We start from the raw sequence: 15,031 nt of genomic DNA, 5'->3' as shown, positions 1-15,031 counted from the left end.
GATAGACGATTGAGACAGCATCAACCACAGCCACATAATCTTCCACGGTTGGCACTGACACTACAGGCAGAGTGGGCCACCATTCCACAAGATGTAATTCGTAATCATATTGCGTCCATGGGAAGCAGATGTCATTCAGTTCTCGACTACCATGGTGGGCACACGAGATATTGACTACATACCGTTTTGACCTTGAACTTTAACTTTTTAAATGTCACGTCTACGACAAATGTTAACTGCGAATATGTATGTAATGTGAACATTCTGCTGTTTTCAGTTCATCCACTAAATATACCATTTTAAAGTAAACAAAATCTACTCTTTTTTTTTTCTTTTTTTTTTTTTGGGGGGGGGGGGGGGCAATATTTCAGTGTTACTTTCACATCTGTGTGCGATAAATACGTACAAGTCAGTCGTTCACACATATAATGTTTGCTAAAATAACGGGGGAATATCGAACTTGTAATGTACTGGCATATCGTGTTTACAAGCAGAGTCGCGTGCAGTACAAGATTCCTCTCTTATCGTATCTTAACTAATCTTATTAAATCAGCGAATCCCCGATCTAGATGTGGCTCTCAGAGATAGATGAGTTGCAAAAAGGCAGCACACATGTCGACAACATCCGCCTGCCATACCGTTACGGCGGATTCAGATCAAATGAAAAAGACCAGGGCCCCGTTCCACAAAGCAATCTTATCCCTAAGATCACCTTAAGTGCATAGCTACCTTATGCACTAAGGTGGTCTTAGTGCTTAGATCGCTTCGTGGAACGGGGCCCAGTTCCGTTGGTCTTCGTCTAAAGACCACATCCCTTGCTAAAGCGTATACAATTTTACTCGAGCTCGGGGGCGTGATTCCCCGAGAAAATTTGAAAACTCTAGGCGTTCTACAATACAATTTCCTGTATAATATCAGTAAAATTAATCATAACAAATGCGGGTATAAAGATATTAGAATCAATCAATCGGTCGATCAATCAATCAATGAAATAATAATATAATTATCATAATTTTAAATGTTTGAGCGAGGGGTGGGGATCGATTCCGAAGCACCCTATTGCACACGCCTGCAAATAGCTAATATAAACATTAAAGAAATAGATTTAAAGAGCTTTAATTGTTTCATCTTATTTGGCTAACGAATTTGACTTCAGATTTTCTTATCAAATCAGGGTTCTCCCTCACATCCCCCCCCCCCCCCCCTTGATTATTTGTTAGTTTATCTTTTTCTTCTTCGGCATATTATTATCATCATCATCATCATCATCATCATCTTTAAATTTAAAATTATATATCCCAATATAACATAATTAAATTTTAAATTAAATTATTTGAAGCATTTTGTTCTCAAAGAAATTGGTGTCTGATTTTATTCGTCGACTATAGACCAGTTTTGACAGAAGGTAGCTAGAATAGCTTCCCTTGCAACGTGATAGTTTTCATCACTAGAGGACGGGTGTGGCGGCCGAGTACTTTCGTATTAATTTGTGATACGGGAAAGTGACATGAAGTGTTAGGTGTAAATAAACTTTTACGACCTTGGTATGGCTCTACAAGTTGTAGTAATAAGTGCCACCAACGTCCCAAACCCAGAAACGCTTGGAAAATGCGACCCGTATGTAATAGTGGAATTCCAAGGTAAGTTTTCCCCGTATTTAGACATTTATTTTTAGTTAGCAGTAACATTGTACGAAACTTGCGATAGTTTTTAAAGTAAAACAGTTTATACTTTGTACTGCATTGTAATATGTATTACTTTCAATTGTAACATTGTGTTAATGAAAACATTGTTTGACATTGTTTTTATAGTGTTATTATAATGTTTTCTTTTTTATTCTTATCTTGTAGGACAACGTAAAAAGACAAAAGTATGCAAGTCGGACTTAAACCCCACATGGAACGAGGTAGGTCTGTGCAGTAGGCCGTATCCGTGTTTCTTAGACCGTGTCGAATTATGTGCTAATGACATGTTTTTAAGAAAGAAAAACAAATCTACAAATGGAACTGTTAAATGATTTAATTGAGCGGGGGTGGTTATACAGGGGGTGCAAGTTTTATTCACTATTAATCAAATGTTTTATTTTATTTTATAAAATAGTGTTTATTGCAATGAAACCATCTCATCTGTACAATAATAATAATAATAAATAAATAATTAAAAATATATATATCAACAAAACATAATCTATAAAAGTTGCTTAAATTATTTCTGCCCATCCCACCCATCATTAAACTATCTATTTAAATTTACTTATAAACCTATAAAATAAATTCTGCCCACACCAGTACATAAATGATTTTTTTTATGAAGTGTTGTAACACACACACATACACACACACACAAAAAGAGAAAACCCCCAAAGAGACATAAATGTCAACTTGTGTAAATACCTCAAAATGATTTGCATCGACTACATTATGTAACATGCCTTTGATTCTGCCAACCCTCGTGTTGCTTCCAATGCTCTTGCGAGGCGTGGCCCAATGGTAACGTTTTCGCTTGATGCGGTCTGGGATCGATCCCCGTCGATGGGCCCATTGGGCTATTTCTCGCTCCAGCCAGTGCACCACGACTGGTATATCAAAGGCTGTGGTATGTGTTATCTTGTCTGTGGGATGGTGCATATAAAAGATCCCTTGCTGCTGATCGAAAACAGTTGCCCATGAAGTGGCAGCAGTGGATTTACTCTCTCAATATCTGTGTGGTCGTTAATCATATGTCTGATGCCATATAACCATAAATACAATGTGTCAAGTGTGTCGTTATATAAAACATTTCCTTCCTTCCAATGCTGTTACTGATTATCTTGTTCATTCCACAACCTTGGATTTATTCTGATCACGTGTATTTGGTAATGCTAATGTATGATCTAGTGGTAACAGGTGTCGATCCAGGGGTTTGTGAAGGGGTGGGGGTACTGCACATGGACCGGGGGGGGGGCCCATGGGGGGTTCACCGGACATCGAGGGGGACACCAAACATGGTAAGAGGTGTTTCAGCAGGCCTTTATTATTTATTATTTTTTGATGTCTGAGTGCCTCCCCTTGGATCTGTCCTAGGATTGAACCTCCTCAGTTCCTTTTTTCCTATTCCAACCAGAATGAATGAATGAATGTTTAATGACACCCCAGCACGAACAAGGTGATGATCAACACGGGGCACAATATTTCACGCGAACTGCCGTTCTCTTCGTGTGTCGGTTACGCAAAATTAAATTTACGCGAACCGCAAATCGGTTACGTCGTGACCTGTAGACGTTAAGAAATTAAAACTTTCAGACTTCACGATTACAGTAAATTTATTCATGCAGACATACTACTAATATTCCAACAAATGTTTTCGACTGATTTTTAGATATTTGATACGCGGCAAACCAGTAGACAACGGTATATTGCAACGGTTGTAACTTGCGACCAAAGACTCAGTATATAGTCGAGCCAAACGTTTTAAAGAAATGTGCACGGACCGCTAAGACGCCTAAATTATCTGCTGCTATTCTATCTCTAAAGGAATATATGTAGACATAATATTGGATTGCCTATAATTTTACAAAGGTTGAAAACGGTTTTAAACGTAAACAAAAATGCAAAAATGTCACAAATACTAACATCGCATAATGAGCTTTAAATAACAAACATTTGGAACGTCACTGTAGTATAGAAGTACCAGTGATAAAGTGAAAGTAGCATCGCCAACGCAAAATATCAGTGTCAAATTATGATCTTTCTTTTTATGTTATTATAAGATTTATTTTTATTAATCTAATCATGCGCCAATGAGTAGCCTGTTTTATAGTTCAGAGGAACTGGACATTTGTTGTTTGGGTTTTTGGTGGGCTTTTTTTAATTGCTGTATACTAAATTTTACATATCAGTGACAAATGGTAGCCTTTATTTGTTATTTATGAAAGAAAATTATTAGTTTAATCATGCACCATGGAATGGGCATTTTCCCTCCAAATGTATCTATTTTGTTTCAGTACTGCGTTGATATTTAGTCCTTTTACAATAGTATTAACTTCCACAAGCTGCACAGAGGTTCTAGAATACGGTGGCCCGATGCCCGAGGACAGTGGTTTTTAGATTCAGGCAACTAAAAATTACTTTTTGCGATCCCGATGGCAAATGGTGAATGATAATAATAATAATAATAATGATAATGATAATAAATCTACAACGCTACGATCGTACGAAAACAAAAGAAACATCTACAAGTCACTTCTTTCGATTTGCAAGCATTGAAGAAACTGTTTTATAAAACTTTTTGTTTTTGTATTTTGTTTTAACTTTATGTTTGAGCTAAAAATTATGTATTTAAAATATAATTTCAATGTAACTTTGAGGTAACCGATCAGGTAATCCACAGGTTACGCAAATATAATTCACATAACCGAACAATTGGTTACCTAGGTAAAAACCACGTGAACCGACTTCCGGTTGCCTCAGATTTCGAAATATTGTCCCCTGCAATTTATAAATATAAAAATTTAAGATTTAAATAAAAACAGTGTAAAGAACTGTGCAAAAATACAAATATCACAGATAGATACTGACTTTTACTAAAAATTTCAATTTGTGCTGTATTGGCCATTCTCAAAGAGAATGTTACACCCCTGCACCACGGTGAGGTTACAGCACGCGCAGGGGAATATTCCAACCAGTGCCCACAACTGGTATGTACAAGGTAATAGTATGTGTTCTCCTGTTTGTGAGAAAGTGTATACGTAGAGATTATTATACAAGCTTGTGTGTCGTACTGATTTTACGAAACGAGTCAGGATTATTGTACATGAATCCTGACACGAGTTTCGTAAAATCAGTACGATTTACACGCGAGTGTAATAATTTCTTTATTATCCACATTATTCCAAATATTATTTTCATGAATTACAAGCTAGGACCATGTCAACACGTTTCAAATGTAACTAAAAAGAGACCACAAAATGACGTCATTTTTCCAAATGACATCATTTTGACAAGTGTTTGCACTGGACACGCCGCATAAAGTTATGACGTCACTTCACAAAATTATGTCATTCGCTGTGCATGTGAAATCATTATGACACATCATGGTCATATTGGTTATATTTCCCTAAATATCTTGAACTATGTGGATAATAAGGGGTTTTATCACCTAATAGGCTGTGTTTCTAGACTCCGATAATGGGCACCATTCCCCATCATTCTACAGAGGGGATGTTGTTTTTTATTCCTAATTTTGGAGTATAGCATTTCCAATCTGAATGTAAATCTCATTCACTTTACAAACCTTCCCTCCCCAATAACGTTTTGTAATGCACAACATATTTATTTAAATAAACACATGTACATTTTGGGTAAACTGATGCTAAAATTCCCAATTTCAAAGCCACTGGTGTCAAGTAAAATTTTAGAAGTAAAACCCTGGCATATATAAAAGATCCCTTGCTGTTAATGGAAAAATGTAGCGGGTGTTTTCTCTAAGACTACAAGTATATGTCAGAATTACCAAATGTTTGATATCCAATATCCGACGATTAATACGTCAATGTGCTCTACTGGTGTCGTTGGACAAAATTAGTTTTTTTTTGTAATTGCAAAGATAAAAAGTAAGCAGTGTAGTAGCATTTCACCAATTGCAAATTTTAGGAACAATTAGCAAATTTTATTTTAATTTGGTGAAAACACTTTGTGTAATATAATTGATATTTTTTAGAAAATAGCTGTTGATTTTGCATTTATGATATAATTTGGCGAAATGTTCTGACCATCCATAGCTAGCCCTGAGTAGCCAGGGAAGATTTTGTTGAAGTACATGTATTGTGTTGCAGTTCACTACACAGGAGCAGGGGCGGCCCAGTGTCAAAATAGTGGTACGGTTCCAGGTTGCCAGACTCTCCTTTCAAATTCACCTGTGAAGGACATTTTTACAGATACAACAAATATATAACCCCTCCCCCCCCCTCCCCCCCCCCCCCCCCCCCCCCCCCCCAAAAAAAAAAGAGGACAGAAAAAAATGGTTCAACCATACTGGCTGCACTGCCTCTGCACAAGAGTCAGATAGCTACACAATTTTGAAACATTAAACAGTAGTTGGTAATCAATTTTCGATTGACTAGGGGATAATATTTCAAAATGCTAGGTAACGAGAATATGGTTCACGCGTCACGGTGATATTCACCTTGGTAACCAATTGTTTGGACAAGCATTTTTTATTTGCATAGTGAATACAAAGTACAAAGGTTCATCACGTAACTGATCGGTTGATCGCTTGAGTTTGATTTTGTGTAACCGTCACATGAACAGAATGACAGTTCTTGTGAAATATTGTGCCCTGTAATCAAGATTTTGAAGTGAAAATGTTCACCAATAGCCATTGAAAATCTGCTGTCTGCAAATGAACACTGTTTAAGTTATGAATATTTTAAAGTACATAAAATGTATACAGTCAGTCCTGTGCAGCACATAGTTGTGTTATACTAATATCATTTTGAAGTACTGTTAAAGTCATTTCTAACATGTCTATGATAGTTGTATAATGATGATGTCTTGTCAGCTCTCAGGAGAATTTTGAACTGGCCAAAGTTCATGTCTCGTTGACTGATGATTACTAGTAGACCCCACCACATTCCATTACATATGTAAACTGCTACATGGACTGGTACATGAGCATGCTGAAGCCAGCTCCACACCTCACTGTTTTCTCTAACTTCCTGCTATGGGTCACTTCCCCATCACAGTTAATGGGAACTTGGCTGTGAACTGGCTTCGACTCACACTTCTAGAAGTCATGATCTGCTCGCATCCTTCAACTTGGCTTGGCTAGATATTTAATGTGTCCATATACCTCTATGGTTTCGAACACACCTATCCCGAGTCTGGCTTCCGATAAGGTTGGGGGTCTGACTCAGGACAGGAAGCACCTAAATAGGGGGACAATTTAGAAATTTTGAAGTTTACGGCCACAAAATAATAAAATAAATGGAAAGGGTAGGTTAATAAATTTTGACTGTGTCCTTAAAACCAAATAAACCTAAACTATGACTAATTAATGAATAATTTGACTAAATTTTAGATAGGGTGATCTAAATATATTATAAATTAATAAATATAAAATAATTTACTACCCCTGAGGTTGGGAGGAAGGGTATCCTTCAACTTATGGTCATTGTTGTACCAGGCTTTTTAAAAATACCCAGCCAAGAGTGTTACTGTAAAATAGTTTCAGCTACATGATGATGTATTCAGTGATTATGGTTTGAACATTGATAGTGAGCAATGGACAGCTCTTCGAAAATTATGTTGGAGAGCATTTGCTTTCATGTTCAAATGGTAAGGAGTGGGGGAGGGTAGGTTTTGTTACTTTTAAGAGATACTAGTATAATAAGTTCATATTTTTTATGGAATGTGATTTATGGCAAATTAAAACAAATGATGTGAAATAACTGCACTTCAGAACATCATGGGTTTTGTAGTAATTGTAGGTATGTGTAAATACAGAACACCATGGGTTTTGTAGTAATTGTAGGTATGTGTAAATACAGAACACAATGGGTTTTGTAGTAATTGTAGGTATGTGTAAATACAGAACATCATGGGTTTTGTAGTAATTGTAGGTATGTGTAAGTACAGAACACCATGGGTTTGTAGTAATTGTAGGTATGTGTAAGTACAGAACACCATGGGTTTTGTAGTAATTGTAGGTATGTGTAAATACAGAACACCATGGGTTTTGTAGTAATTGTAGGTATGTGTAAATACAGAACACCATGGGTTTTGTAGTAATTGTAGGTATATGTAAATACAGAACACCATGGGTTTTGTAGTAATTGTAGGTATATGTAAATACAGAACACCATGGGTTTTGTAGTAATTGTAGGTATGTGTAAATACAGAACACCATGGGTTTTGTAGTAATTGTAGGTATGTGTAAATACAGAACACCATGGGTTTTGTAGTAATTGTAGGTATGTGTAAATACAGAACACCATGGGTTTTGTAGTAATTGTAGGTATGTGTAAATACAGAACACCATGGGTTTTGTAGTAATTGTAGGTATGTGTAAATACAGAACACCATGGGTTTTGTAGTAATTGTAGGTATATGTAAATACAGAACTTCACATATGTTGTTTTTGCTTCCTATTTATTGCACGAGTTTATTTTGCACAATAATACATACCACAAGACCACATAGGGGTCGAGTGGTATGTTTTTGTGCAAAATAAACAAGTGCAATAAATAGGAAGCGAAAACAACGTATGTGAAGTTCTTTATTTATTACATACCTTCTTTTATTTTTTACAAAAACGGTTTTTAATTTCTTAAATCTATTAATCAATCTTCTTTTCTAATATTTATTTTTACATGGATTTATTCATACTCTGCAATTATCTTGTATAATGTATCAAATACAATGTGACGTAATTGTAAATCAAACATGACGTCGGTAATAAAAAGGCGCTAATACAGTAAAAATAAAAAGGGAATTCCCCATTTACAAGTTCCTGGCCAGATCGCACATATGTGTGATAAAAGATAAATTTAACACACAGTTTGAAAATGTATCACTGTCATTAGATTGAATAGGTATGTAATAAAAATGAGCAATACATGTATCTGTGCAACAGGGCGAGCAGTTTTCACCTATTTTGAACAAGCATGTCAGTGTTCTCGCTGGGTGAAAAAAAAGGAAGACGGCCGCACGGCACCACACCCTTCAAAAAAAAGAAGAAGAAAAAAGTGTGGGGGGGGGGGGGGGGATCTTGGTTACCATATTGTTGTATGTTGCTAGACTTTGTGGAAAGACCTACACCTTATTTTGCCTACAAAAAGTGAAAATGTTTTATACGAAATACAAGCAGACTCGTCTTTTAATTGAACCGAAGATGTTATTGGTTTTGCTGAACCGATCAAAATTTTAATATTATTATTTTAATAAAGATTTCAAGATATACGAAAAACAATAAAGATGTTTGTAAAGTGATCCCCTAATGTTGGATAAAAAAATTTTGTTCCATCTTCATCGAATGAATCGATCGCTGTGATAAAATATTATCGCCAGCTGATAAAAAGTAGTTTCGTTTTTGTAAAGACGGTGTGTATATTATTTGGCATCCAAGATAAATGATTTTAATGATAAACACTACCACTTCTGTTGTTTTTATAAGCGGTGATATCCCCCAAAATGAAAAGTTTGCATTATTTTATAAAGAACTGCTGAATAAACGGAATGACAGAAATGACAGAAAGTAAAAATCATCAGTTACAACAAATTATATCTGCAATTAAGGACAAAATATCAGACGATAGTTAGTGGAAACAAAATACAGAATGACAGTTCTGATCACGTGACAAATGTGGTGCCAGATAAGTGGATTTTTTTCAATCAGAGATTTCTGAATCCGTAAAAAATAAAAATGTTTTCATTGCTCATATAAAATATAACTTTTATTGTGTGTATTAAACATACAAATGGATACATGTATGGGACAAAACAGAGGCTGTTAAAAATACTGTTAAATTACGTTACGGTAACTGTTGCAAATGTTTCATCAGTTGCTTTTTTGTACACAACGTGGCTTGTTTCCTTTGATGTCCAGTGTGTAGACTGATCGTTGTGTTTTTTTTATGTGTGGAAAAAGTGTACATTTGGAAATAACGGAGATAGGTGCTGGAAAATAAAGAGTGATGCAGAAAAATAAAGGAGGGCAGAGAACATGAAAGGAGGGCGGTGAAATGCAATAGCGAGGTGGCCACCCTGCGTAAAGGGAGCAGTGAGAACACTGCATGTACACCAGTGGGAGCAATACGGACATGTATTACTGTTGTTTTGTGTTTTACTGTATAGTATCAAAAAATTCAGCTTATGCGAAAAGGGGGCAGGATTTAGGTCAGTTGGTTGAGTGCTCACTCAAATGAGGTGCTTGTGTCACAGGATCGAACCACCTCAGTGTATCCATTGAACTGATTGGGTTTTAAAAATACTTTTATCCATTAATCTGAGTTATAGTCTAAATTGTAGTTTTAAAAAAAATACTTTCACCCATTAATCTGGGTTAATTATATCTCTAAATTGTAGTTTTAAAGACTTAAGCCCATTAATCTGGGGTATACTCTAAATTGTATTTTTAAAAAAGCCTTGCACCCATGTACACTGTCCATGTATCTGGAGCAAAACGCACAAATGGGTGACATATTGACACTGTGTATTTATGTAAGGATCAATATATGTACATGTATATTTGCAACACATGTTGCCACTTGTTTTGTTAACCACTGAGTTTGCAGCCATGATAGCTTCATTAATTATTAACCGATCTTGTCTACTCATGAACTGATAGGTATCATGATTGTCGACTTCTGTTGGTGCGTGTGATTGATATTTTACATGTGTGTGTATTGGCAAACATTTGAATGATGAACACATTCACTGGTGGTTAATTCAACCAGCACTCTGTCCCGGGTCAGGCCTCTGGCTATCCACAGATGGGACCCAGTACAGACATGCTCAAAACTGTAGTGGTATATGAGCATGATAAAATTATTTGCTCCGCTCAACCAGCATCCAGTGATTTAAACCAATGCCATCCATGTGTCAGATGCAGGGGTGTGTCTTTGACCCTGCCACCCGACTCTGTTTTAACCCTCTCCCAACCAGAGCCCTAACAGGGGATGATTCCCATCTTTCCCTGTTTTGTACTCAGAAGCCTGGAAAATAAAAAAATAGCTCAGGGTAACATGTCCCCAAACTCTAACCCAACAGGCGGGGCGGATCTTGGCCCAGTGGTAAAGTTTGCTTGGTGCTCGGTCTGTCTAGGATTGATCCCAGTCAGTGGACCCATTGGGCTATTTCTTGTTCCAGCCAGTGGTATGTACTAAAAATCCTGTTCCAGCCAGTGGTATGTACTATCCTGTTCTAGCCAGTGGTGTGTACTATCCTGTCTGTGGGATGGTGCATATAAAATATCCCTTGCTGCAAATCAAAAGGAGTAGCCCATGAAGTGGAAACAATGGCTTTCCTCTCTCAATATCTGTGTGGTCCTTCACCATATGTCTGACACCATATAACCGTAAATAAAATGTGTTGAGTGCGCCATTAAATAAAACAATTTCTTCCTTCCTAACCCAACAGGTTCGAGCCTTCTGACTGTCAGATTACCATCCTTTGGGTTATTGTACTAACAGTCTCTTCCCCCACATAAACTACATTGTGCCGGCCCTGGTATATCAGAAACTTAACATTTTTGTATTCTTTGTATGGGAATGTGCATAGACAACTTATTCTTTTTCAAAAAGGCAGGAGTTTGTCTGTCTGTCTATTTACATCATGAGTTTATCGTTAATTTTTATGATTATTATTTTTTAATTAATGTTTACATTTTTTAGTATGATTTTAAAAAATTATCTCCAGAAGCATAGGTGATGTCACTGTCAGGATTGGTGAGCCTGATCGATTTACCATCTTATTTTTTCATATTTGAGCACTTTAGACATTACTATTTACAATGTATCTATAGGCATAACAGGTTTGTTATACGCCCATCTATGATGGGTCATATTACGGTATGGCATTGTACGTCTGACTGTCCGTACAAACGTATGTCCATCCATCTGTTAACTTTTTCTTGTCCAGACCATATCTTGCATACAGGACCATCAATCCTTACATGTAGGAACAACTTGGGATGACAGTGTGTTGCTTACTATTACTAGGTCACTGTGACCTACTTTTCATGGACTACTGCACATAACAGTAAATCCTTGTCCGGACCATATTTTGCATACAGGACCATCGAACCTTGCATGTAGGAACAACTTGGGATGGCGGTGTGTCTCGATCTATTACTAGGTCACTGTGACCTACTTTTCATGGATTACTGCACATAACGGTAAATCCTTGTCCAGACTATATCTTGCATACAGATGCATACAGGACCATCAAACCTCAAATGTAGGAACAACTAGGGATGGCAGAGTGCCGCGTTCTATTACTAGGTCACTGTGACATACGTTTCACGGTCTACTGCACATAACAGTAAATCCTTGTCCAGATCATATATTGCATACAGATGCATACAGGACCATCAAACCACATGTAGCAACAACTTGGGATAGTGGTTGGTCCAAAACAAACTGTTCATCCATCCCATTGCAAAAATTTCACATAATTAGACTTGAATCATACCCGTAACATATTCATTAATATAAATATGATTTTCCATCAAACTCCTGATGGGCGTATCATGTACCTCATTGGTAGTTTTTTTTATAATGAGCACAGCAAGGTTTTTGTGTAGGCTGTAAATTCATTAACAGCTGTTGAAGAGTTGTAGATAATATATTAAAAATATATTTTAATGCACCTATATATATATAGCTTAACATTACGTTGGTTTGGAGGTGAAATGTTTTGAGGTCAGCATATTTGTTCTTAATTTGGGATTAATTATTTTGGGCATCAGTGTTTTGGGCATGTTCATAGTGTTGATTTTGGCGCATTCCAAAGCCCTGGAAAGTTAAAAGTTTGCTTTGTTTAATGACACCACTAGAGCACATTGCTTTATTAATCACTGGCTCTTGAATGTTGAACATTTGGTAATTTTGATTCAGTCTTCAGAAAAACATGCTTGTTTTATATGATCTCGCCGATCAATGACACCAAAGAAGTTTATGGTAGGCGCGTCATTTAAGGTGGAATTCTTGTTTACGGCTTAAAATATATTTTCATGAGATGATACAAATCAATATACCTGTGGGCTAAGGCACTGTTTCTCTTTATGAAATGCAAGTTAGTCAGTTGTAGATTCAAATCCCTGACATGAATGTTTTAATTGCATTGTTCAAAAGTGTCAATAAATATTCAGTCACAACTGTAGATTGTAGGGAAATATTAATCTACTACAGCTGGTGTAGATTCGAGTGCCCCACTCTCACACACACACCTTTTGGGGGGTCAGACAACATATATTACAGAATACACAAACAATGCAAACTTATCCTGTCCATCTGTCAACGACCTTTAAATCATATTTTCAAAAACAACGAGTTAAAAACAATGGGTTTTGGGTCCCCACGATTAAAAAAATTCTGGATCCGCGCCTGTACAGTGTAGTGTCTGAGCAGTGGATTAAATGTTAGTATTATGCTAGGTGCGTATAGCACGGTTTAACCTACATATATGTGTGTGTGTGTATATCTAACGAAGACATCTCCATATTATATTTTCTTGTGTAACATTCCTCCGTGTGTGCAGGTCACTCCCACTCGACCAGTGCTAACAGTACACACAATGTGTGTGTGGGTCTATATACAGGTACATGTTGTCTACGTGTTTACCTGTGTGGGTGGGACACGTACTGAGGAAACTGTCTCCGACTTTATTAAAGCTGCTTTCACTGGTTTATTGCGAGTGGGTGAGAAATAAAGGAGGAAAATGTATGTCGTCTCGTCACGTACAGTGTATTGTTATTCAAATGTGTTGACTCACAAGATGAGAGTTTTTATTGTTTTAAAAATAAATTTCTTTATTATGTTCCCTAAAGAATTACAAAGTCTGTTTTTCTTAAACTTAGGTTTTTAAGTATTGTAAATGTATGTAGTTACATGTACATGCATGAAAGACAAAAATGGACTTTGTAAATTGTAAATTCGGCCTGTTAGATCTAACGATTAACGGGGGACTGAAGCAATGTCTGGTATACTCATTGTGCCTCTGTACACAGGTTTCACCCATGTTATAGTCACTGGACTAGATTTTGTTACTGTGCTGGTTAAACTGAAGTGCAGATTACACAGTTCGGGCATAGTCTGCTGTGTAATGTAAAATTTACCAGATCATAAAGTATATTTGAGAGACCAATATAGGCATCCCCTGTTGGTCAATCCCTAATGTTAATACAAAGGTCAATAAATATTGTTTAAAAAAAATAATTGTGAAATACATCACAACAGTAAAAATTATAAGTATTTTACATTTTGCCAAATTCACCAGATTGTAAGAAATATTATTTTAGAATATTTGTCAAATTCACATCATGAGGGCCTTTTTACAATTATATGTATCAATATACATGTAGTCATAAGCATACATAACAAATAATGTTCATTTAGGCTAGGAATACTTTTATCAACATTTTATTTTATTATTGGGTTATTTCAAACTTAAAAAGTTTAAACTGGAATTAATAACCTTCATCAAGCATGTATAGGTTTGTATACTTTTGAAAATGTTGATAATTGTTAACGGGCCCTAAGAATTATATTTATCAAATTAGGTAGATCATAAAAGAATTTATCCTGTAACTTATGCACAATGTTCATGTCATAATCCTATTTGATATTTACCATTATTATTAACCCAGTTAATGTTTTGTTGTCAATGGGTCATTTGTTTATAAGCCAGCAAGACTTTTATACCTATGTTTTGGTAAGATTTAGTTGAAGTGCCAGACATCAAACTACATTTTTGCTAATCGTGATCACATGATATTACCAATTATCAAATCTAAATGTTATTTTAAAACTCTTATAGGATAAACAGAGGATTCATCACAAGTGTTTTTAAATATGGAAAATATCAACCGAGTCTATGTTAATTGGTGTTTGTCGAGTCTCTGCCGAGACAGATACCATTAACAAGATGAGCACCAAATTCTATTTATCTTTTAACACTTCTAAAATAAAATTTTCATTTGATATTTAGTAAATTACAGTACAAAAGTAGCCTCCATCAGTAATATGATGTCATTGCAATTAGCACACGTTAGTTTGACGTCACACATTTGAACTAAAACTTTTGAAAATGTTACACTATGGCATACAGATCTTGTTGGCTTGTACATAAATGATAGAGTTATTATCTAGAGACCTTGCAAATTTGCATACATACCTATAAATTTGCATACCAGCATTAACCGGGTTAATACACTACATTATCACATGGGTTTATGACATGGATATCATGTGTAATTTATAGGATAAATAGAATTCTCTACTCATGTTTTTTAATATCTAAAATATTAACATCAACTTTGTCGATATTTTCCATAT

General features: G+C 35.9%; 2 protein-coding genes across 6 annotated transcripts in view; both read left to right on the top strand.

Annotated features, from left to right (window-relative positions):
* Positions 1 to 289, top strand: part of LOC121383852 (tubulin alpha-3 chain-like) — an 8,029-nt gene extending 7,740 nt beyond the window's left edge. Inside the window, exon 5 of the mRNA XM_041513950.1 lies at positions 278 to 289. Coding sequence (XP_041369884.1) covers positions 278 to 289 — 12 coding nt within the window. The remainder of the gene's footprint in view (positions 1 to 277) is intronic.
* A 1,181-nt stretch (positions 290 to 1,470) lies between these two features.
* Positions 1,471 to 15,031, top strand: part of LOC121384325 (myoferlin-like) — a 175,859-nt gene continuing 162,298 nt past the window's right edge. For all 5 annotated transcript variants that reach the window (XM_041514666.1, XM_041514669.1, XM_041514665.1 and 2 more), the window contains exons 1-2: positions 1,471 to 1,640; positions 1,851 to 1,906. In XM_041514666.1, the coding sequence (XP_041370600.1) occupies positions 1,547 to 1,640; positions 1,851 to 1,906 (150 nt within the window). In that variant the 5' untranslated portion in view covers positions 1,471 to 1,546. The remainder of the gene's footprint in view (positions 1,641 to 1,850; positions 1,907 to 15,031) is intronic.

This window comes from Gigantopelta aegis, chromosome 10 (assembly GCF_016097555.1).
Source record: "Gigantopelta aegis isolate Gae_Host chromosome 10, Gae_host_genome, whole genome shotgun sequence".
Lineage (NCBI taxonomy): Eukaryota > Metazoa > Mollusca > Gastropoda > Neomphalida > Peltospiridae > Gigantopelta > Gigantopelta aegis.
This window is presented reverse-complemented; position numbering and strand designations above follow the sequence as displayed.